The 25,733-nt window shown below is 35.7% G+C and overlaps 1 protein-coding gene across 18 annotated transcripts in view; it reads left to right on the top strand.

The window, feature by feature from the left end:
• Window positions 1-24,589, top strand: part of SNX14 (sorting nexin 14) — a 100,103-nt gene extending 75,514 nt beyond the window's left edge. For all 18 annotated transcript variants that reach the window (XM_008976448.5, XM_055113935.2, XM_055113933.2 and 15 more), the window contains 11 exons: window positions 172-255; window positions 2,079-2,179; window positions 4,218-4,329; window positions 12,349-12,389; window positions 12,522-12,641; window positions 15,755-15,878; window positions 16,150-16,314; window positions 16,489-16,584; window positions 22,322-22,413; window positions 23,091-23,147; window positions 24,382-24,589. In XM_008976448.5, coding sequence (XP_008974696.1) covers window positions 172-255; window positions 2,079-2,179; window positions 4,218-4,329; window positions 12,349-12,389; window positions 12,522-12,641; window positions 15,755-15,878; window positions 16,150-16,314; window positions 16,489-16,584; window positions 22,322-22,413; window positions 23,091-23,147; window positions 24,382-24,420 — 1,031 coding nt within the window. In that variant the 3' untranslated portion in view covers window positions 24,421-24,589. The remainder of the gene's footprint in view (window positions 1-171; window positions 256-2,078; window positions 2,180-4,217; window positions 4,330-12,348; window positions 12,390-12,521; window positions 12,642-15,754; window positions 15,879-16,149; window positions 16,315-16,488; window positions 16,585-22,321; window positions 22,414-23,090; window positions 23,148-24,381) is intronic.
• The last annotated feature ends 1,144 nt before the right edge of the window (window positions 24,590-25,733 follow it).

Raw genomic sequence — 25,733 nt, 5'->3', positions numbered from 1 at the left:
CCTCGAACTCCTGACCTCAAATGATCCACCCACCTTGGCCTCCCAAAGTGCTGGGATTATAGGCGTGAGCCACCGTGTCTAGCCAGCTTTGTATTCTTAATGTTTTAAATATGACATTCTTTTAGGTTTTGAAATTATTTGTTACTCAGTGTGTGTGTACTCAATTTACAGTTGGACACGAGCCTGAACATTGGTCTGTCTATAGAAGATATCTTGAATTCTATGTACTTGAATCAAAACTAACAGAATTTCATGGTATGTTATTCTTTTTGGATAAAACATTACATTTCAGCATTAGTATTCTTTAAAACTATGACACCAGATTAATTTTTTTATTTTAAGTAATTGAAATACAAGAAATACAACATTGATGCTTGTGTATACTTTCATTGATAATGGAAATGTACTGTTTATCTTCTTTTTATTTATCTGTATATTTAAAGTTCTTGCAATGTACATTTATGCTTTTTTTAAATAAAATCAAAATTTAAAAATAGCTATTTTAAAACTATATTTTAGAAAGCGTTCTCTATTTACTCTTTTTCATTCTTCCTGTCTCATCAATGTATTTATTTTGGTTAATATCAAGGATATAGTTATAAAGAATTTCCAGCTATATTTTTTTGTATTTAGCTTGGTGAATTTTATTTGTGTGTTCTAAATCTTTTTATTTTAGAAAAGCTCTGTAGAGTGTCCCCTGATCCAAATTCAGGTTGGTTTTTATTGAGAAGGGTAAGGAACGTTCCTGTCCCTGCTGTAAGAGCAAAGCCTGTGATAAGGATGATTATTATAGGAAGATAAAGAATATAAGGTCCCACTCCATATTTTTGCATAGATTTTGAGTTTGTACTTGTGTTCAAATGGTTTTATCTTTCTCTCTACCAATCTGGTGCAGTACCATCCTCGTTCTTTCTCTGAAAACTACTTTTTTTGTTTAAGGCTGAGAGAAGACAATTTATCTCCATACTTTTCTTTTTTGATGCTAAAATTTCTAAAGCCAGCCCTATCTGAGAAAGCACATTCATGCTTGCTTCCTTCCTTCCTGCCTTCCCTTGTTTCCTTCCTTCATTTCCTTGTTTCCTTCCTTTCTTTCTTCCTTCGTTTCCTTCCTTTCTTCCTTCATTTCCTTGTTTCCTTCCTTCATTTCCTTATTTCCTTCCTTCCTTCGTTTCCTTGTTTCCCTCTTGTTGCTCAGGCTGGAGTGCAGTGGCACGATCTTGGCTCACCACAGAGATCTTGGCAACCTCTGCCTCCTGGGTTCAAGTGATTATCCTGCCTCAGACTCCCGAGTAGCTGGGATTATAGGCATGTGCCACCACACCCAGCTAATTTTGTATTTTTAGTAGAGACAGGGTTTCATCATGTTGGTGGCCTTTTTTTTTTTTTTTCTGAGGTGAGTCTCACTCTGTCACCCAGGCTATAGTGCAGTGGTGCGCTCTCAACTCCCAGCAACCTCCACCTCTCAGGTTCCAGCGATTCTCCTGCCTCAGCCTCCTAAGTAGCTGGGATTACAGGCATTTACCACCACACCTGGCTAATTTTTTTGTATTTTTAGTAGAGATGGGGTTTTATATCACGTTAGTCTTGAACTTCTGACCTCAAGTGATCTGCTCGCTGTGGCCTCTCAAAGTGCTGGGCTTACAGGTGTGAACCACTGCACCCAGCCTACATTGTGATTTTAAGCCATTTATATAGCATTGACAAAATGCTATCTTTTTTCCCTGTGAGAAATTAGTTATTTCTTTAGTAAGGTTTTGTCTAATAGAGTCTCACCAATTTCAAAAAAATCTCATAATAATTTTTTGAAGCTGTTTTACTAGGATAGAAAGCCAAAAAATCTGTGTCAAACAGTGATTGTTACAAGAGTAATATTTTGTTTATCAGTAGACTCAAGTTCTTTGGTCTGGACTTCTGACTTGAAGCTCTCTGGTTTTGTGAAGATTTTCAAAGAGTAATGTCACATCTGTACAAGGCAGTATTGCTAATCTGAATGTGCCATAGTAAATTTTAAAACCTAATTTAAGGTTTTAAAAATAGTAGCAGAACACAGTAATAACTATAATATATACTAATTTCAGGTGCATTTCCTGATGCCCAGCTTCCTTCTAAGAGGATCATTGGCCCCAAAAATTATGAATTCTTAAAGTCAAAGAGGGAAGAGTTCCAAGAATATCTACAGGTATAACATCAACTGTATTAATTCCAAATGTTGCTAATCATAGCATTCTCTAATTTGTCTCTTTTTCTCTTGTGTATATGTTCTTTGGTTTATAAATACCTGTCCATGTAGATTTTAATTTAGAAAATATTTTTCCTTGTGAATTTTAGAATGAATTTTTGTCAAAAGTATATTACTTACCCCCCCTCCAAATTGAATGAAATGCAAGATATTTTCTTAGGGGAAGAAAAATCTTTACTTAGTTTTAGGCTAGTTACCACTTTGTATAGGACATTAAAAAAAGGAACTTGGTGTAAAAGATTAGATGCATTTGAAGAATACTGGATAGTATTCTTAGAATATTTGTTACTGTTTGTTCTGTTTTCTGTTTGATTTTTGTGTTTAGCTTTTTCTGAACTTTGGAGTCTTCTCTCCTATGTTATTCCTCAGTCCCTTTTCTTTTGGGTTTATAGATATTTTTCCAATTTCCTGGGATCAACTCTACTATTTGCTGCGTGGAGTTGAATTCCATTTTTCTCAGTGTGTGCACGTTACATTATGTTAAAATGTATGGGTATATTATTTAAATACATGGTACAGTCATCATAAAAGTTACTTGAGACATCAGGCTCTCCAAGATTAATAAACATCTTTCTTTATCAAGTGCTTACAAGGGAGGATACTTTCAATTTGTTAAAAAAATACTTTATTTGGGCATGGAATTTTATATTTTTAAAAAATTTTTCATTCAGTTAAATTTGGATGCTTCCTAGCCAAAAAGAAAGACTTTTAAATTAAAAATACTCAGCAGTATAAAGGAGTATTTACACTTTATTTCCTGTCTCTGAACTGTTGAATGCTTTCAACCCCAAGTTGAAAAAAATATATATATATAGGTATCTTCTGTATAAATTTTTGGTGATGTGAAAATTGAAATATGAAATAATAATTAACTACTGCAAGGATGTTTGGATAAAACACAAAGCTATGTTTTTGTTGATACTATTAACTCATTATTTGAACCAGCTAATTATTTCTACAAACTAGAGTACTTCACTCTGGAAGAAATATTTTCTTGTAATATGGATTTAAATTAGAGATAGCTGTACTGGTTTTTTTAACGTAGATTTCTGCTTATAAAGTGTTGTAACTTTCATAGTTAGGAAACTATTAAGACTGGGTTAATTTTGGCTTTTAAAAGTCTTTTTAAAATTTTTTTAATTTTTTGAGACAGAGTTTTGCTCTTGTCATCTAGGCCGGAGTGCAACGGCACGATCTCAGCTCACTGCAACCTCCACCTCCCGAGTTCAACCGATTCTCCAGCCTCGGCCTCCCAAGTAGCTGGGATTACAGGCACCCACTGCCACTCCTGGCTAATTTTTGTATTTTTAGTACAGACGGGGTTTTGCCATGTTGGCTAGGCTGGTCTCGAACTCCTGACCTCAGGTGATCCACTGTATCAGCTTCCCAAAGTGCTGGGATTACAGGCATGAGCCACCGCACCCAGCCCATGTTATCTTATTAGAAAACAGTGTTGCAGAAAGAACAGACAACAGATTTTTCAAGTTATTTCACATTTCCCCATCTAGTTTTCTGCAAAACCCTTTATGCCGACTTTTAAAAATTTATCAGGACAGCTGTATCATGCTATCATTTTTTTCTATAGTTGAGAAACTGGGAATAATAGTAGCTAATGTTTAGTTTTACTTCCTGTGTGTCAGATACTGTGCTAAATGCTTTATATAACAATACTATAGGTAGTGTCATTATTCTCATTTTATAAGTTAGGAAACTGACTCTTGGGCAATTTAGGAACTTTTCTAGTGTCACTTAGCTAGCATGTGGAAGAGCCAGAATTCGAACCCATTCATATCTGACTATAAAGGCCAAGGTCTTACCTACTATCCTATATTCTTCCCTCTAAAAATGCAGTTGCTTTGTTATTATTTTAAATATAAAGTAGCTTTTGGGGATTTAAAATTTAAAGAAATTAAAATACAGTTTTGACTACTCCTCTAGATTTCTAAACTGTGTTTTCCCTTTTTTTTGTTCATTCAAGAAACTTCTGCAGCATCCAGAACTGAGTAATAGTCAACTTCTGGCAGACTTTCTTTCCCCTAATGGTGGGGAAACACAATTTCTTGATAAGATACTACCAGATGTAAATCTTGGTAAGTCAATTTAAAGAATCATTATAAGATAATAAGCTGAAAAGGATCAGCATTTTCAGATTAACTTAGAAAAATATATAGTATAGCCTATGGTAAACTCCGAGGGCCCTTATTTCTGCATTTAGAGATAAATTGTCAGATGCTGACCTTAATCTGTCCATTTTGAGTTCTGATTATTTAAGCAGTCACTTCTAGCCATTTGTCATCACAGAAAATTACATTAGTCAATGTATTTATAAATTTATTTTGTTAAATTTAAATATAAGAAAAGTAGAGATGGTATTTTTAGCATATGTGAATCAGTGTTTTCATCATACAGTATATGAATAGCTGTGGTATTTGAAATTTGTCATTAAATATCTCAAAAAGACTAGATCTGTTAACATTTAACTTAGTTTAAGACAGTTGCATTTTTCCACATCTTTAAGTTATATCATGCTCTTCCTCATTTTGTATTACAAAGCATTATAAATATTCCTTAAAACCTAATTTTTGGTTCACTTGTAGTAGTTATTTAGGTAAGTAAACTTTGTATAAACTAGCTTTTAATTAACTTGAATTAATCTGTCATTCTGAGCAAATTTCATTTCATGGTACTTCTGTACATGAATTTTATTAAAAGTTTAATTGTTGGCTATAAAACTGGCATGGAATGTACACATGAGATTGTGGAAATATTTCTGCTTTGAATATCATTGTTAATTTGTTTTGAATTTTTCATTAGTAACAGAAAAATAATTTAGTTTCTTGATCTTTAATTTCAAAGTAACTTTATAATTAGTAAAACAATTTTGCAGTTAGTAGATTGCCTTATTTCTACTAGTACTATTGTAAAGGAAATTAAGATGTGTGAGAAAGCTTATATTTGGTCTATTTTTTAAAATATTAATTTTTATTATGACAGATATAGAATCTGTAGTCAAAGCACAGTCTGCTGGGATACTGAAGACCTTATTATATTTTTACTATTAGAGATTGAAGTTAGTATTTCCTGAAGATTATGTTTCAGAAAGTGTTTTTGTGTTGTAATACTTGAGCACTTAATTTCAGCTATCACTTTTGGATGAATTATTTATTATAGTTGTCTAAATAGCAACAAGTTCAGCAGAAATCCAGATAGATCATCTTCTCTAACCACTAATATAGTACATACATTATAAGTACATGTATAAAAAATAGAAATATAACAAAGGATTCAATTAAATAAATGGTAGTCTGAAATTTTCCAAAGAATCATCCCATAAACCCCTGGCATGCCTCCATTCTGTTTTAAAAACTGTTCCTTAATTACTGTTCCACCTGCTGGTTATCAGTGACTGGATTTTTTTTTTTTTTTTTTTTTTTTTCTGTGATGGAATCTTGCTCTGTCACCCAGGCTGGAGTGCAGTGGTGTGATTTTGGCTCACTGCAGCCTCCACCTCCCAGGTTCAAGCGATTCTCCTGCCTTAGCCTCCCAAGTAGCTGGGATTACAGGTGCCCACCATGACACCCAGCTAATTTTTTTGTAGTTTTAGTAGAGATGGGGTTTCACCACATTGGCCAGGCTGGTCTTGAGCTCCTGACCTCAGGTAATCCATCTGCCTTGGCCTCCCAAAGTGCTGAGATTACAGGCGTGAGTGAGCACCATGCCTGGCCAGTGATCTCATTGTTAACAGAGACATCTTCTCACTCCTCAGTCTTCTTGACCTCCTCTGCAGCATTCTTTCCTTTAGAAATTCTTTGCCTTTGGCATTCATTATTGCATATTATTCTCTTAACTGTTTCAGTCCTATCGCTACATTTCCATCCTACACAATCCTCCTTTATCTCTATACACATAAATATAGGTGTTTTCTAAGCTCTGTCCTCAGTTTTCCTCTTGCCAGTCTCCACAGAACCTATTATTTTAATCTTTACCTATATATAAATGTTCCTTTTTTTTTCTTTCTTTCTTTCTTTTTTGAGATGGAGTCTTGCTCTGTCGCTGTCGCCCAGGCTGGAGTGCAGTGGCGCCATCTTGGCTCACTGCAACCTCTGCCTCCCGGGTTCAAGCAGTTCTCCTGCCTCAGCCTCCCTAGTAGCTGGGACTACAGGCACATGCCACCTAGCCCAGCTAGTTTTTGTGTTTTTAGTAGAGCCGGGTTTCACCATGTTGGCTAGGATGGTCTCGATCTCTTGACCTCGTGATCTGCCTGCCTAAATGTAGTCTGACCTTTAGTTGTACCTTTCTAATACCCAGTTGGACGTCACCATCTGATCTATCATCTTTTCAGAACCAACGTGTAATTCTGTTAATGATACTACAGTCATTTCAGTCATGCTTGAAATTTTACCATTACCTCTTAGATTTTCTCTCCCATGCTCTCACTACACATCTTTTTTTTTTGGAGATGGAGTCTCTCCGTCACCCAGGCTGGAGTGCAGTGGCGTGATCTCAGCTCACTGCAACTTCTGCCTTCTGGGCTCAGGCGTTCCTCCCACCTCAGCTTCCTGAGAACTACAGGTGTGCACCACCACACCCAGATAATTTTTGTATTTTTAGTAGAGATGGGGTTTCACCGTGTTGCTCACGCTGGTCTTGAACTAAGTTCAAGTGATCCATCTGCCTCAGCCTCCCAAAGTGCTGGGATTACAGGTGTGAGTCACCATGCCCTGCCTTACACATGTTTTTAGTTCCCAGATTCTGTACGTTTTTCCTATTTGGTGTCTAACTCATGTCTTCCTCTTCATTCCCTTTACTGTTTCCTTAGTTCAGTTTTCATTGCCTCTTATTTGAACTGTACTAAGTTTCCTATCTAGTCTCCTGGATTCCCATCCTCCTCCTGCTCTCTATCAGTTTATCTTATGTAACATAGCCACGTTAATCTTCCTAAAGTACACGTTTGACCGTATCTAAAATCCTTTGGTTTTTCTGTCTTTGTTAACTTAGGAAATCTTTATTGTTTAATATGGAACCCTCTGAAAATCACTGTGTGCTTTGATACCAATATAACTTACCGGTATTATTTCTTACTACTTCCTTTCATACTTTAGCAAAATTGAATCCCCTATATTCTTTTGCTCCAATGCCTTTGTTTATACTCTTTTCTTCTACTTTAAATGCCCTTCCATATTACCCATCTTTGAAGATCCAGCTGAAAGAAAGGGACGGCTGGTTCTTCTTAGGGAAACAGGGAAGCCTTTCTTAGGAAGGTATCATTTGTCTAATCTTGAAAGATTAATAGAAATCGGCAGGAGATAGATAAGGAGATCATTCCAGTTGGAGGGACTGGCATGTACAAGAGGCATGAAAGAGGGAATCAGCTGGTAATGTTTGGAGTATCTTGAAGGTACAGTACATGCAAGAGAGTGAGACTAGAAAGATAAGTTATGGCCGAATGTGTCATGATAAGGAATTTGGACTTGATCATCTAAGCGGGGGGAAAGAGACACTGATAGATTTTAAACAATGAAACCTAATCAGATTTAGGTTTCAGAAATCCAACTCTGGCAGCAGTTTAAAGGATGATACTAAAGGTACTTAGAATCAGTATCTGGGAATAAACCTAGTAGAGTATGTGTATGCATGACCATTATAGAGAAAATTGTAAACTTATTGAGAGATATTAAAGAAGACCCAAGAAAATAGAAATCGTATTCATTGTTTAGAAACCGCAATATTGTAAAGATGTAAATTTATCCCCAAGTTGATTTCTAGCTATAATACAGTCCCAATCCAAATCAAACAGGTTGTGTATGTGTGTATACCTTGAAGCTGAATCTATAATTTATATAAACATGCATAGGACCAAGTAGGTAACACACTTTAGAAGAAGAACAAGGTTGGAGAGCTCTATCATATGTCTTGACTTATAACACTAAATCAGTAGACCCATGGAACAGAACAGAGATCCCCAAACTGATCTATACGTCTGTGGACACTTGATTTGTGAGCATGGCTCTGCAGAATGGGGAAGGAGTCAGCTTTTCAAGAAATGCTACTGGGACATTGGGTATACATTTGAACTCCTACGAAGTAGCCACATTTAAGTAGACTAAAGTCCTATATAGAAACCTGTAAAGGTATTAGAAAATAGCAGAGATAAATCCATGTGTTTATAGTCAACTAAATTTGACAGAGGTGTCAAGAACCTACATGGGGGAATGGACACCTGTTTCAATAAATAGTGCCGGGAAAACTGGATATCCATATGCAGAAGAATGAAACTAGACCATTATCAATCACATAATAAAAAAATCAAACTCATAGTGGATTAAAGACTTAAATGTAAGACCCCAAATTATAAAACTACTAGAAGAAAATGAGGGGAGGATGCTTCTCGACTTTAGTCTAGGCAAAGATCTTATGGCTAAGACTTCAAAAGCATAGGCAACAAAACAAAAATAGACAAATGGGGCTAGATTAAACTGTTAGGTTGGTGCAAAAGTAATTGTGGTTTTTGCCTTTTTTTCTTTTAAACAGCCAAAATCTCTCTTTTGCACCAACCTAATAAAAGGCTTCTACACAGCAAAGGAAACAAGCAGCAGAGTGAAGAGACAACCTGTAGAATGGGAGGAAATATTTATGGATATTTTACCTGTATGTTTTGCAACTATTTAACCTGTACAATGGGAGAAAATATTTGCAAATATTGCAAATTCAGTTAGAAGACAATACAGTAGAAAAATGGACAGAAGAAAAATAATTTCACCAGCCTGGGCAACGTAAGTGAGACTCTGTCTCTACAAAAAAAAACAACAAAAAAGTAGCTGGGTATGGTGGTGTGCATGTGTAATCCTGGTTGTTCCAGAAGCTGAGGCGGGAGGATCACTTGAGCCCAGAAAGTTCGAGGTTACAGTGAGCTATGAGCACACCACTGTGCTCCATCCTGAGTGACAGAGTGAGACCCTTTCTCTAAAAACAAAAGAAAACACTTCACAAAAGAGGAAATCAATATATGGTCAATAAATACATGGAAAGGTGCCTAATTTTATTAATAGGGAAACTCAAATTAGAATCATGTTTGGGAAACATCGCATTCACCAAAGTTTTTAAAAGTCTGATTATACTAAGTGCTAAGTATTGGTGCAGATGTAAAGGAACAGGAACTCTTACACACTGTTAGTAGGACTATAAATTGAAAAACTACTTGGAAAAATTGTTTGGTATAAAAACTGAAGGACCCAGCACTTCCTCTCTCAGATATATACTTTGGAGAATCTATCCATGTTTAAGAACGTTCATAGTAGAATTCTTTGTATAGCCCAAACTAGAAACAGCACAAATGTTCATCAGCAATTGAATGGACAGATAAACTGTGGTAAAGTCATAACATTGAATACCCATATCATGAGGCTACTAGCAACAATGTGGATGAACTTTTAAAAATGTTGAATGAAAGAAACAAAACATGAAAGAATATATACAGTCTGATTCTTTTTACATAAACATCAAAACAGACCAAACTAGTGTAAGCTGGAAAAGTTTGAATAAAATTGTTAAAAAATGGTTGGGCGTGGTGGCTCACACCTGTAGTCCCAGCACTTTGGGAGGCTGAGGCAGATGGATCACTTGAACTTAGAAGTTCAAGACCAGTGTGAGCAACATGGTGAAACCCTGTCTCTACTAAAAACACAAAAATTAGCTGGGCATGGTGGTGGGCGCCTGTAGTCCCAGCTACTCAAGAGGCTGAGGCAGAAGAATTGCTTGAACCTGGGAAGTGGAGGTTACAGTGAGCCGAGATCGCACCACTGCACTCCAGCCTGGGCAACAGAGCAAAACTCCATCTAAAAAAAAAAAAAGGTAAAAAATAATATAGCATTGACTAGGTGCAGTGGCTCACACCTGTAATCCCAGCATTTTAGGAGGCCGAGGTGGGTGGATCACTTGAGGTCAGGAGTTCAAGACCAGCCTGGCCAACATGGTGAATCCTTGTCTCTACTAAAAATACAAAAATTAGCTGGGCGTGGTGGCGTGCACCTATAATCCCAGCTACTTGGGTGGCCTAGGCAGGAGAATTGCTTGAAACTGGCAAGTGGAGGGAGCCGAGATCATGCCACTGCACTCCAGCCTGGGCGACAGAGTGAGACTACATCTCTACTACTATTACTACTACTACTACTACTACTACTGTATAAAAGCAATATTTCTAAATATATTTTATTTTTTATTCATTTGTATTCATTATGGTTTTTAGAGACAGAGTCTCACACTATTGCCTAGGCTGGAGTGCAGTGGCACAATCAAGTCTCACTCTGTCACCCAGCTGGAGTTCAGTGGCACGATCTCAGTTCACTGCAACCTCCATCTCCCGGGTTCAAGCGATTCTCCTGCCTCGGCCTCCTGAGTAGCTGGGATAACAGGCGTGCGCCACCACGTCCAGCTAATTTTTGTATTTTTAGAAGAGACGGGGTTTCACCATGTTGGTCAGGCTGGTCTCGAACTCCTGACCTCGTGATCTGCCCGCCTCGGCCTCCCAAAGTGCTGGGATTACAGGCGTGAGCCACCGCGCCCAGCCGACACAATCATAGTTCACTGCAGCCTCAAATCCTGGGCTCAAGTGATCCTTCCTGCCTCAGCCTCCCAAAGTAGCTAAGACTACAGGTACACACCAGCACACCTGGCTAATTTTTAAATATCTGTAGAGATGGGGATCTCGCTTTGTTGCCCAAGCTGGTCTTGAACTCCTCAATTGATCTTCCTACCTTAGGTTCCCAAATTGCTGGGCTTACAGGCGTGGAGCCACCCTGACTAGCCTCTAAATATATTTTATATGATGTAATCTGAAGTAATGTATATGGAACTAAATCAGTGAGTTAAATAATGCAAGTAGACATTTGACTTCTGTCTATACCCACACCCCCACCCAAATCAATACATTTATTTGAGTCAAAATATTTAGTGTTTGTGTATCTTTTTATTGGGGGAAAAAAGTGAGGACAAGATATTTGGTTATATATGGCATTTAGGAGATTGGGTATTCCTGGTTACTGACTAGGTTTGATTGAAGAAGAAATGATCAAGGATGATCCAAGTTTCTATTTAAATAACTGGATGAATGCTGTTACTTGTTGGAATAGGGGATACATTAAGAGCAGTTTTGAACTTACTGAGTTTATAGAATCCAGTTGAAGTTTTATAAAGCAGGAGAGTCCAGGAGACAGGCAGGGATTAGAGATTTGAATTTTATTTGAAATCAGATTGAGCAAATAATTTGGCTCAGTAAGAACACACAGAAGACAGAAAAGCATAGGATGAAACCATATAATTTAAAGAACTTGGGAACATTCTAAGGAGGGGGTGTTATGAGAACCAGAAATACCAGAAATAGCCAAGTGGGAAGGTTGGGTGGTTTGCCTGTCACAAAACAGTATTTTTATTCTTTATTATTGATGTCCCCTTCTATTGCCATAAATCTACTTTTTTTCTGATTTGTTCAGAAAGCAGTTTAAGTTGTATTTATCAATTTTGATTGATTTTTAAGTCATTTCTAAATGCTGGAGAAAATCTCAAGATGTTTGATGTTTCAAATTAAGGGAAGCTGGAGATCAAGAAGTAATTTTGGCAAACATAGGATTTAGAATAGAAATTCTTAATCTAAAATTCAGAATATAAACTACTGAAATAGTTTTAAATATTGAGGCAGTTCTTAAAACTTTTTTTTGACTGGCCTTTGCATATCTTTAGATACCATTATATATTCACTGTTACTGAAAATCCTTTGAAAATATTTCTTATAGCAATTTTCACAAAAGTAGACAAAATTATGTAATAAACTTCTTACTCAACGTTGTTATCAACCCTTGGCTTGTTCCATCCCTTCTCCCACCACTTACCTCACTGGATTTTTTAAAAGTAAATCCCAAATATTGTATCTATAAATATTTCAGAATACCATATTTATTGAAAATTTCCATGGAGTGTGAAATGGTCAATCATAAATACTTTTTACAGTTTTAACTTGGCTATTTCATATTTAAAATTACCTGGTTAAGTATTCATGTGAGCAATTATGAAGAGTTTTATGCCTTCCTAAAATAATGTTTTACTTTTAATTGCAGGGAAAATTATAAAATCTGTTCCTGGAAAACTAATGAAAGAGGTGAGTAACTGATTTATGTGTGTTCTATAACATGATAATCATAAACATATTTAAATATTGATAAATTTTGCTGGATTATGTACTAAAAATTACCTTTATTTTTTATTTTCTTACAATAATCTATCACCACAGAAAGGTCAGCATTTGGAACCTTTTATCATGAATTTCATTAATTCTTGTGAGTCTCCAAAGCCTAAACCAAGTAGACCAGAACTGACCATTCTCAGCCCTACTTCAGAAAACAACAAGAAGGTACTGCACATTGCATTAAAGAACTATTAAGTTTTAAGTTGCCCTACTTGAGATTACTTTTTCATTGTCGAGAGAATGAATACTTTGTTAATGAAATGGATTGAGCTATACATTTCCTTTATGTGGAAATCAGTTGAACGGTATACAGAGCGTATTGTGTGTAATTACTTGGTTCTTTGCTTTAATGTGGTAAATGTTTCTCTGGATACTATATTTGCAGACTGATGCCACTTTTGTATTTGGGGGATTTTTAAAAGTGGTTTTCTTAGGTTATATGTCACCAACTTTCAATAATAAGAAATTAATTGCTATACTGTGTTTATGTTTATTGGATGGCATTACCTAACTTTCATGGCTTATAAAGTATTTTATCCATTCATTAAACAAACATTTTATTACATGCCTACGATTGAGTGCTAGGCACTGGGAATATAAGGATACATTCCTTGTCCTCAAGAAGCTGTTTAGTGCCAAGGTGTAGTGCCCAGCATGGGGAGCTATGGAAGCTCAGAGGACCTCTATCTTTTATTTTTGTTAATACTCTGAATAGTATCTTTAATATTATTAATGTTTTCATTTTATAACTTGTATATATAGATAGAAAATTTTTATTTAGTCGTCTTGCTAGACTTAACATTAGTTTTAGTAATATCTGGTAATTCTTTTATATTGACACAATTGTTGCAAATGATTGCAGTTTTGTTTTATTCCTGACTAGGACTGCTATATAGAAAGGAAATTGTTTAATTATTTCACCATCGAATAGTGTAGTGTAGCTCTTTTTGTATTAATAGATAACCTTTATAAGATTAAGGAAGTTGCCAGGTGCAGTGGCTCACATCTGTAATCCCAGCACTTCGGGAGGCCAAGGTGGATGGATCACTTGAGGTCAGGAGTTTGAGACCAGCCTGGCCACCTTGGTGAAACCCTGCCTCTACTGAAAATACAAAAATTAGTCAAGCGTGGTGGTGGGTGCCTGTAATCCTAGCTACTCGGGAGGCCGAGGCAGGAGAGTCGCTTGAACCTGGGAGGTGGAGGTTGCAGTGAGCTGAGATCGCGCCACTGCACTTCAGCCTGGCGGACAGAGCAAGACTCTGTCTCCAAAAATAAAAAAAGATTAAGGAAGTTTACATTCATGTTTATGGATAGAATATAGCCTATAATTTTTCTTTCTCATTCTGTCCTTGTTAGGTTTTGGTATCAAAGTTTTATTAGCATTTTTTATTTTTGGTAGACTTTTTATAAATATTTGATAGAGTTGGTAAAGTCATCTAGGCCTCCAGTTTTGTTTGTAGGAAGATTTTTTATAACCAATTTAATTTCTTTAACAATTACAAAATTCTTCAGGTTTATTACTTCATGAGTCATGAAGGTTACAAAATATAACCTATTGAACTCATGCTAGGAATGCTAGGAATTTGTCAGGGAGAAAAATAAGAGAAGAGCTTATAACATGTAAAGGTGTTTATTAAAATATTGTTTACATAAGTGAAAAATTGGAAACAACATGAAATTCTAACATTGTAGGAATGATTATTTTAAGGAACATCTATTCAAGGAGTGTTTTGCAGCAGATGAAATTGTGCTTATGAAAACTATAAAGCAACATAAAGATATTTGATATGGTGCTAAATGAAAAAGTAGGATGTGATATTTTTTGAACCTCATTGATTTGTAGCTATGTATAGAGAGAGTACAAGTTAATATACAAAAGTTTAATAGTAATGCTATTAGGTGGTTGAGTTTTAATTTAAAAGTTTAAATGCCCCTTTGCTCTGTGTCACTTTATTTAGCCTTAGTGATTACTGTCAACAGATGTAATAAACTGTATATCTCTTTATTATTTCAACTTTTATTTTAGATTTCTGCTTAAAAATAATGCAAATCGTGCTGAAAATACAGAGGGAAAACAAAATTGAGTTGTTTTTCCCCTGTTTTCCAGACTTACTATATAATATCACTGTTTTTTAGTGAAAAAAAAATTACACTGAAAATTTAAAAGAGTAGAGGGAATAGTATATCAGAAGGGAGAGCCCTTTTCCTATTTTTTGGGTTGGGGAAAAATGTTTTAAGTTTATGCGTCTGTGTTAATAATATCTGACATAAGAGCCAATAGAATATATGATCTTTGTTCTCAGGATACTTTTCTAGGAGGCTTTTAAAAAATTCATCTTCAGGTAAAATCGAATACACTTTCCTCCACAGTCTCCTTACTTCTCTTCCCTCTCCCCTCCCCTCTTTCTCCCTTTTCACAGAGTCTCACTCTGTCACCCAGGCTGGAGTGCAGTGGTGCAATCTCTGGCTCACTGCAACCATTAATTCTTAATATCTTGTTTTAGTTCCCCCCCCCAACATTGATTAGGCCTTTGTGAGCTTTGAATATTGTCCAAATAAATTTCACCTAATGCTGGATTTTTACCTCTAGTTATAGTGATTTATAATCTTTAAATCATGTTAGTGTTTTTTGGTTTTTTTTTTTTGACGGTCTTGCTCTGTCACCCAGGCTGGAGTGCAGTGGCACGATTTCGGCTCACTGTTACCTCTGCCTCCCAGGTTCAAAGTATTCTCCTGCCTCAGTCTTCCAAGTAGCTGGGACTACAGGCACGCATCACTACACCTGGCTAATTTTTTTGTATTTTTAGTAGAGATGGGGTTTCACCATGTTGGACAAGCCGATTTCAAACTTGCGAGCTCAGGTGATCTGCCTGCCTCCGTCTTCCAAAGTGCTGAGATTACAGGCGTGAGCCACTGCGCCTGGCCTAAATCATGTTAGTTTTAAAGTTAGCTATCAATAATATATTTGTACATCTTTTTATGTTACTTTGCTTTTGTGGTATGTAAAAACAAAGGGGTCTTTAATGGATAATGAATTATCTACTGTAACTAAAATGAATATTTTAGTTTTTATGTAATATTTTCGGGGAACATGTATTTTTTATTGCAATTCGGGGCATAAATGGGGAATTTTAGAAGCATATATTAACCTATCTAATATTCTGTTTTGATTGGAAAAAGTTTAAATGCCTTTGCTGTGTGACACTTAATCCTTATTGATTATCGTCAGCAGATGTAATAAACTATATATCTCTTTATTATTCCAACTTTTATTTTAGCTTTTCAATGATCTGTTTAAAAATAATGCAAACCGTGCTGAAAATACAGAGAGAAAGCAAAATCAGAATTATTTTATGGAGGTGATGACTGTAGAAGGAGTCTATGATTACCTGATGTATGTAGGTAAGATCTAAGTGGTTTAAGACTTGTTTTTCATTCATCTTACTTCTTCTGTGATGCAAATAATGATCTTGCGTATTGCCCCATCATAACTGTCTTTTTAATTGAAGATACCTTTTATAATAATTCAATACGATTGGCCTTGATCATATTAAAGTTGCTAGTGTTTACAAATAAAATATTGACCATGGTCATTTGTGTTTTCTACATTGGCAAATTTCAAAAATACCAATTCATCTGGAACAATGAGGTATCCCATTTGATCCTTTCTCAGGACGGGTAGTTTTCCAGGTTCCTGACTGGCTTCATCATCTCTTAATGGGAACTCGAATCCTCTTTAAAAACACCCTGGAAATGTATACTGATTACTATCTTCAGTGTAAACTAGAACAGCTATTTCAGGAGCACCGTTTGGTCTCACTCATAACACTTCTCAGAGGTTTGTATTTTCTAATGTGTTTGTTTCATATTTTGTGTACTCTGTGATTTTAATTGAATCTAAAGAGGAAGAAATCTTGTTTTGCTTTGGTTTATTAGTATTTCTACTATGAGGAAATCCTTTGTGTATAAATAGATGAAAATTCCAGAAATATTTCTTTTTACTCTTTTTTAGATGCTATATTCTGTGAAAACACTGAACCTCGCTCTCTCCAAGATAAGCAAAAAGGAGCAAAACAGACTTTTGAAGAAATGATGAATTACATTCCAGGTGTAATATTTAAGAAGTAACTTAATTTCATATAGATTAGCAGTCCGTTGAGGTCACAATGTATAGTAATTATTGAAGCTAATTTTTACTGTGAGTTTTCATTTTACAAATAGTTGCAAAGATCAGTTAAAATTAACACACTAGTTAAATAATTCTTTCAGATGTTAGCACTAAGACTAAGATATTAGGACTTTAAGGCAAGGCTGTTTCTACTCACATAATAGCCAGATTCATTCAAAAATAACTTATAGTCAGACTGGTCAAAGTGACATGTGGGACAATTGAAGGCCTGTGTCCACAACACCATAAGAATAGCTCACTAGTGTGTATGATAAAAGATCAGAATTCATTCATTCCAAATTTATTGAGCACCTTCCATATTCCAGGCACTATGCAAAATGCAAGGCATATAAAAAATGCACTTGAGTAGGTCAGTCTAGCAGGAAGACAGGCATACAGACAAAACATACATGTGATAATAGAGGCATTTTCAAGTTACAGAGGTATCACAAAGGAGGAGGATGGTCACCTCTTCTGTAAAGTTGGTAGGTTTGGGCCACTAAGGAAATGAGTGGTAGTAACCTCTTAACTGTGATGGGAAATAACAAGGAAGAAATGTCAAGGGATCAAAGCAGGTGATTCTTAGTTTAGAACATTTTGAATGAGAAGTGCCTATAAATTACTCAGGAGGAAGTGTCTGTTAAACACTTAGACACCGAGGTTCAAAAGTTGGAGAAAAGGTGGTATAGGATAGATTAGTAGAGATATGGGAGCCATGTGTGAGTAGATACTAAAGCATAGGGAGAAAGTATGGAGTAAGAAGAGAAAAGGGTGACTTCCAGTTTCTGGTCTGGCACATAAGAACCTGGCCATCATCAGTCCATCCTAGTAGCAAGCAAAAACCTGAATGAATTAAAAATCTAAACAACTCTTAGATTCACCAGAGAGTGAGGTCATACGGCAAGCCACTGCCCCCCAGGTTGGAGAGAATCATAGCTAGCTGCAGCAGAAACCCGTGAACTCAAAACCCTTGGAGAAGCCAGTGCTGAGCTAGGGAAACCTGAACTATAACTGACAAATTGCTACAGCCTTTTAAATCTCTTTTTAAGAGATTAAAAACTCCAGGGGAACCAAGTCATGGGGTTACCCATCTACATTTCTTTTTTTTTTTTTGAGCCAGAGCTCCACTGTGTCACCAAGGCTGGAGTGAAATGACACGATCTCTGCTCACTGCAACCTCCACCTCCTGGGTTCAAGCAGTTCTACTGTCTCAGCCTCCCGAGTAGCTGGGACTACAGTCCTGCACCACCACGCCTGGCTAATTTTTGTATTTTTAGTGGAGATGGGGTTTCCCCTTGTTGGTCAGGCTGGTCTCGAACTCCTGACCTCAGGTGATCCACCCGCCTCGGCCTTCAAAAGTGCTGGGGTTACAGGCGTGAGCCACCGTGCCCAGCCCATCCACACTTTTTTTGTGAGTTTTACCTCCAGGGCCTTGACCAAGATCGCACAGTGAATATTGGAGAAAAATCCCCATGTGCTTCTGGCAAGGGGGCCAGAAGGGAACCATTTTGAAATACATCAGTCAGGGCATTCTGTTCTTGACAAGGCCCTACCCTCAGTAGAAAGTGATCAGAGCCTGACTGACCTGATGGAAGGGAAAGAACCAACTCTAGCCAGCCCTGGCCTTCCACATGGAAGAAGGGAAATACCCAACTCCAATACACTCTAGCCATCTTGTCCTATGCAAGGGGGTCAGGGGGGCCTGAGAAGCATGTGTGAAGTTCACAGTTCAGTGGTACAAGCTCGCTAAAAGATTGAGACCCCCTCCTAGGACTATAGAACCCATCCTCTCCCTCCATATTTTATCACCACATTACTAAAGGCCTGTTTGCAGCAGTTCCTCTTAACTTGTGCGTCATGTCCAGTTATCAAGAAAAAAATTACAAGACATATTAAAGGCAAGAAAAAACAGTTTGACGAGAAAGAGCAAGTATCAGAACCAGAGTCAGATATGGCAGGGATGTTAGAATTATACACTAAGTGGGATTTATCCCAGGGATTCAAGGCTGGTTCAGCATTCATTCAAAAGTCAATTAAGGTAGTCCATCATCACATCAGCAGGCTAAAGAAGAAAAATCATGATCATAGCAGTAGATGCAGAAAAAGGATTTGACAAAATCTAACACCCACTTATGATCTCAGCAAACTAGGAAGAGAGGGGAACATCCTCAACTTGATAAAGAATATCTACAAAAACACCTATAGCTAACATCACACTTGATGAAAAACTTAAAAGCTATCCCACTAAGATGAGGAACAAGGCATGCTCTCTCACTACTGCTTTCAACATTGTACTCGAAGTCCTAGTTAGTGCAGTAAGACAAGAAAAGGAAATAAAGAGCATACTGATTGGGAAGAAAGAAATAAAACTGTCTTTGTTCACAGATGACATGATTGTCTATGTAGAATATCCAAAAATTGACAAAAACGCTCCTGGAAATAATAAGCAATTTTAGCAGGGTTGTAGGATATAAGGTTAATACACAAAATTCAGTTACTTTTCGTGTATATCATCAGTGAGCAAGTGGTATTTGAAATTAAAAAAAATACCATTTGCATTAGCACCCCCAAAAGTGGAATACTTGGGTAGTAATCTAACAAAACATGCACAAGATTTATATGAGAAAAATTGTAAAACTTTAATTAAAGAAATCAAAGACCTAACCAAATGGAGAGAGATTTTATGTGGATAGAAATACTCTGTTTTCAAGATGTCCGTTCTTCTGAACTTCGTCTATAGATTCAATGCAGTCCCAATCCAAATCCCAGTAAGTTGTTTTGTGGGTATTGACAAACATTTTAAAGTTTATATGGAGAGGCAAAAAGACCCAGAATAGCCAACTCAATATTGATTGAGAACAACAAAGTCACAGGATTGACACTACCTTTCTTCAAGGCATACTATAAAGCTACAGTAATCAAGAAAGTGTGATATTAGCAAAAGAACAGACTTACAGCAACTGTTCTTATTAGCAAAGGAACAGTTTACAGCAAAACTGTAAAACTTAGAGGATAACATGGGAGAAAATGTAGATGACCTTCTGTTTGGCAATGACTTCTTAGTTGCAACACCAAAGGCATGAACCATAGAAGAAATAATTGATAATCTTTACTTCATTAAAATTAAAAATTTTGCTTTGTGAAAGACACTATAAAGAATGAAAAGAGAAGCCACAGACTGGGAGAAAATATTTGCAAAAGACGTATCAGATAAAGGACTGTTACCAAAAATGTACAAAGAAATCCTGAAACTCAACAGTAAGAACACAAACAACCTGATTTTAAAATTGGCCAAATATCTTGACACCTTACCAAAGAATATTACACATAAGCATATGAAAAGATGTTCTACATCATATGTCATCAAGGAAATGCACATTTAAAACAATGAGATACCACCACACACCTGTTAGAATGGCCCAGATCCAGAACACCAACACCACCATTTGCTGGTGAACATGTGGAATTCTCATTCATTGCTGGTGGGCATGCAAAATGGTATAGCCACTTTGGAAGACAGGTGAGCAGTTTCTTACAAAAGTAAGCACACTCTTACCATGAGATCTGGCAATTATGTTTCTTGATATTTACCCAAAGCAGTTGAAAACATGTCCACCCAGAAACCTGCACATGAATGTTTATAGCAACTTCAGAATTGCCAAAACTTGGAAGCAACCAAGGTGTTCTTTATTTAGGTGAATGGATAAATAAACTCATACTTCTAGACAATGGGATATTATTCAGTGCTATAAAGGAATGAGCTGTCACATCATGAAAAGTCATGGAGGAGCCTGAAATTCATCTTACTAAGAGAAGGAAGCCAATCTGAAAAGACTGCATACTGTATATTTTCAACTATCTGATGTTTTGGAAAAGGCAAAACTAAGAAGACAGTGGATTGGAGGGGAGGGAGGGATGAATAGGCAGAGCAGAGAGGATTTTTTGGGGCAGTGAAACTACTCTATAATGATAGTTACATATCATCATCTATTTGTCCAGACCCACAGAATGTACAACACCAAGAACGAACTCCAATGTAAATTATGGACTCTGGGTAATAATGATGTACCAATGTGTGTTATCAGTTGTAACAAATGTACACTCTTGTTGGGGATGTTGATAGTGGGGGAGACAAGACAGGGAACATATGCGAAATCTCTTCCTTCTGCTCAGTTTCATTGTGAACACAAAACTACTTTAAAAAATAAAGTTTATTTTAAAAAGAGGAGGTCTTAGGACAGACCCTTAGAGAATTCTTAATATTGAGGAACTAGCCTTAGAATAGTTCTGCTCTTCCTTGTGAAAATAATTAACTTAAATATCTGCTCTGAATATAAAACTGAACATAAGCTGTTTTTGAGTAAATTTTCTGTAGGCAAATGATGAAATAATTTTTTTTTACCTGTTTTGTGATATAATGACCCTTAGCATTCATACTTTCAACAGTCTCAGCTTTGATACTCAGAAACAATATGGAGAGCCAGAGAATATAGTAATTTGTTATTTTGCTGAGGCACAAATTCAAACCACATTCACTTTAAGACTCCCGTTTGGGAGAGTAACTTAGCTCTTGAGCAAGCTTACCATTCCTTTGTGTTATCCTCTGCTCCTCATCTCTTACTTAGTGACACCTGAAGGATGTGAAAGAATTACGTATATTTGTTCATTAGTTTCATGCATATTAATTAGGAAATTCCATGTAGTATTGGTGAGTTTGAGGATTAACAAAGATTTGTATTGGGCCACATATCTTGAAAATACCAAGGATGTACTATGCCTATTGTAAATTAAATTTGGCCTTGTCTCCTAGCATTAGAATTTTTTATGACCAACACTAGGAGTTTAGTTATGATAGGGGAAAAAGGATAAATATTTGAGTACCTTGTTTATATAAGAATAACTTCTTTTTTTTCTGCTTAGGGAAGCATTCAGTGGAGATCTTAATAAGGATTGACTTTTCTTGGTAACAGAATTGATATCAGTGGTACATGACATCTATGCAGCCAGACACAAATCCGAACTCGTTGGACCCTAAATAAGTGTTTAAATATTTGTTATATTTCCCAAAATGATTGGTTTGTAAGATGGTTAATAGTAACTTATGCAAAAGTCCAGAAATTAGGTGTTCTTATTCACTGAGAAAAGTCTGCCTTAAAAATTAAACTTTTTTTTTCTGATATTAAGAGCACTATGAAAATATATAGAATAAAAAATAGAAGCTATCTTCTGCCCACTGGGTAGAAGTCGGCTTATCCTACATTGGGTGTTAATCCTTACATTTTTCCATGCATTTCTATACATGTATGTACAGATGTGCAAACATCATTTTAGGGTTTAATTTGTTTTGTTTTCCCTTAGTGGGGTAATACAATAAGTATTATTTTCCAACTAGCAGATTTTTTTTTTTTTTTTTTTTACTGCAGCATTTCTCAGAGTTTGCATTATGCCTTGTGCATTGTGAATCTCCAAAAATGGGATACATGATACTGCATTTGTCAACTTGACCATAGAAACCTCTTATCCAGGAGCCTCTTATAGAAACACTGGTTTGGGGAGTATTGATTTGCAGTTTTTGCCTAGTATCTGGGAAACAGGGTGGTGATTTTGCTTTATGATCCAGTTAATGGTGAGTCACTTTATAATATAAAATTATTTCACATTTGGCCTTTTTGTTTAGATCTGTTAGTCAAGTGTATTGGTGAAGAAACCAAGTATGAAAGCATCAGACTTCTGTTTGATGGCTTACAGCAACCAGTACTCAACAAGCAGGTAAAGCTCATTAAAGCTCGTAAACTCATGCTGGCTAGGTTTGGTGAACGACGTAGTAAGGTGTCTGGTAACTCATTAGTTGTGTAAATGACACTATACTAAACCAAGGCAATATAATTTTAAACATTCAGATAGAAAAAAAGTTTTATTTGAGTTACTCTTTTTGTTTCAGTTTTTTCTAAATAAGATGAATTATTTTGATTTAAAATTAATATATAGTAATTGTAGAAAATTTGGAATAGAAAATTCATGAAATACAGTAAAAAATTAAAAATGGATAATTCCATTATTCAAGTCACATAGAATAACCAGTTAACATTTTTATGTTTATGGTTTATGTAAACTATGTATAAGCTTTATATATTCTGTTGAGATCTCAATACAGTTGTGATTTTGTGTTCTTGTTTTTCTAAAAATTCAAATATTTAACATAAAAATGAATTAATGAGGCATAATGAAGTGTCCTCATGCAAACACATGTGTACTTATTACCTATTTTGAGAATAGAACATTATTGATACTACTGAGGCTACTTTTGTGCTTGTTTTATATTATCAGTCCCATTCCCTGCCTTCCCACTTAGAGGTAACCACAATCTTTAATTTTGTGTGTATCATTTTTATGGTTTTTGTGTTTAGTGCCTTAACATTTATTATTATTATTTTTTGGTGCTTTAGCTGACTTATGTTTTATTGGACATTGTGATACAGGAACTGTTTCCAGAGCTCAATAAGGTAACTGAAAAGCAGTAATTTTATTCATTATTTTCTTAATGGTATGCTGACATTTATTTTAATTAGGGACATAAATGTAAGAAAACCCTTGTCTCTGTTCTCTGTGGTTCTTTAAAAAATTAACCTCAGCAAATTGCCTTTTGTATTTTCTTTATTAAACATGCCCAAACAATTCTGGGGGACAGCTATTGAATAGCTTCTGCTTTGACTTCATCCCTTTTTAATTACAAGCAGATAGGGACCCTATATAGTCTTTCCAGGGGAAGAAGTGAGTGTAAGTCCTAGCACTAGAATAGGCCAAGCTCAGTGTTATCATCTGCACCATTGTATGCTGTGTAAGTCAGAAACTAGAGTGTTTTTGAAGCAAGTTTTATATAAACCCAAGCACAAGATGAACTAAAATTAGAGCATGGTCATATTATTACTATGTTGAATCTTGAGGATTTTGAGTTTTGAGCAAAGGTTTAAGTCATTATTTTCTGTCTTATTTTTTGACTAATCCTTTTGGTTGGGTGAAACAACTGTTGTTCAGTGCTGTGGTATTGAAATGAAGTGTGACTTTTGTAGAGTAGAGGAAACCAGATTTGGGCTATTCACTTATTATAAACTTTCAAGTTGACTGGGCACGGTGGCTCACGCCTGTTAATCCCAGCACCTTGGGAGGCCAGGGCGGGGGGATCACGAGGTCAGGGGATCAAGACTATCCTAGCTAACACGGTGAAACCCCGTCTCTACTAAAAATAGAAAAAGTTATCTCGGTTTGGTGGCAAGTGCCTGTAATCCCACCTACTTGGGAGGCTGACACAGGAGAATCGCTTGAACCTGGGAGGAGGAGGTTGCAGTGAGCCGAGATCGTGCCATTAGACTCCAGCCTGGGTGACAGAGTGAGACTCCATCTCAAAAAAAAAAATAAAAACTTTCAAGTTATTGTGATATTAAGTGCATATTAAAACAGAGTGGCAGTTACAGACTTTGTATCTTTAATTTTCATGGGAATCAACAACAGGAAACCTTTAGCTCTGTTTGAGACTTCATAACAGAGCTGTCATTAAACGTTGCCTTTTTTCTCATATCTAGAACATAGATATTACTTACTCCATATGTCAGCCAATTTATTTTGGTTTACAATATATATGTCTTAGGTTAGAATTTTAATACACTAGAGCTGTTAGGCAATTTACAAATGAACCTGTGTCTTCTTGTCTTCTATTAAATGGATTTATTTTTACTTTAGGTACAAAAGGAAGTTACCTCTGTGACATCTTGGATGTAAACACTTGGATTTGGTATAGAATAACCCATTGAAATTTCTGCTGTGCGAGGGTGGTAGAAATTTACTTTTTTGGGTATATTCTTATATATATTATGTACATCGCTGTCTGAAATTTTAGTTATTTTTTGTTTTTAATAAAGACTAACACAAACTTAATGATTAAAAGTGATTGAGTCTCATAGTCTTTCATTTGCTAGCTGTGATCCAAATTTTATTAGAACATAAGTCACTTGTTATTGCCATTTTTAAAAGAGAAAATTCATAATGATGTTATGGCAAACAGATAAGACTGATAAACTTCGTATTGTATAGCTTTGAAAATAATTATGCCTAGTATGGAGAAACAGGAATAAGATCTGATTTTCTTAGAGTTAATATATTTTAGTAGATTGGTTTTCCTTTTTTTTATTTTGTACATAGTTAACTGTGTATCTATAAATAAAACATCCTATATGAGTTTTTAATAATAAACAAGGGATTTCTCCTTATTCTTTCTGGGTGTCTGACGGGTTGTAGCCCTGTTCAGTTTGAAAACTGAATACTTACAGATACTCGTGATTGTGTGGTTGCCTCTAAGTTTCACTGAATTGTCTGTAACTATCAATATATTCCCAAAGCTCATACAAACAATTTAGGCAAGTAGATTTTTGGTTTTTGTCTGTTATCTTTTCAAAAGAAAAATGTAGAATTACTTATACTTCTTGAAAGTTAACTTAAAAGATTATTTTTAAAGAATCAGTGTTTCAAAATTTTTGCAATTCCTTACCATGTCGTGCAGTTATCCTTGAAACAAGTTTGTCAAGATTGAGCATTTTGCATTAGGTTATTGGCTCTAGTGTTTATTCAGAGTATTTATTGAGCATCATCCATGTATTAGACACTAAGCTGGGTAATGTGAGAACACTGAATATAATTTAGAAAACTAACAAATTTAATTATACCATTCATTAATTTTTCTGAAGATTTCAAAAAATGATTGTTAGGTGTTACAAATTTTTTTTGAAAGGTTTTCTTAGCAGTTCTATTATATTTTTAAATACTTGAAAGTTCTAGGATATGTATGAGTTTCCATGAATCAATGGTTTAATACTAAGCCCTAATAAACAGTTACTGATTTCTCAGGGGCAGGTGGGAAATTGATCAAACGATTCACATTTAAATCCATAGCATTTTGAATATTATTATTTAAAATGTTATAGGTAAACTGGACAAATAAAATATTTTACAGCCTTTTTTATGTCATCCTTACCTATTCTCCTTTAAATTGTGATATTCTCTTTATTAAGATAAGAAAAAATTTGTGGGTGTATCAT

The sequence above is a fragment of the Pan paniscus genome, chromosome 5, assembly GCF_029289425.2.
Source record: "Pan paniscus chromosome 5, NHGRI_mPanPan1-v2.0_pri, whole genome shotgun sequence".
NCBI classification, from domain to species: Eukaryota; Metazoa; Chordata; class Mammalia; order Primates; family Hominidae; genus Pan; species Pan paniscus.
This window is presented reverse-complemented; position numbering and strand designations above follow the sequence as displayed.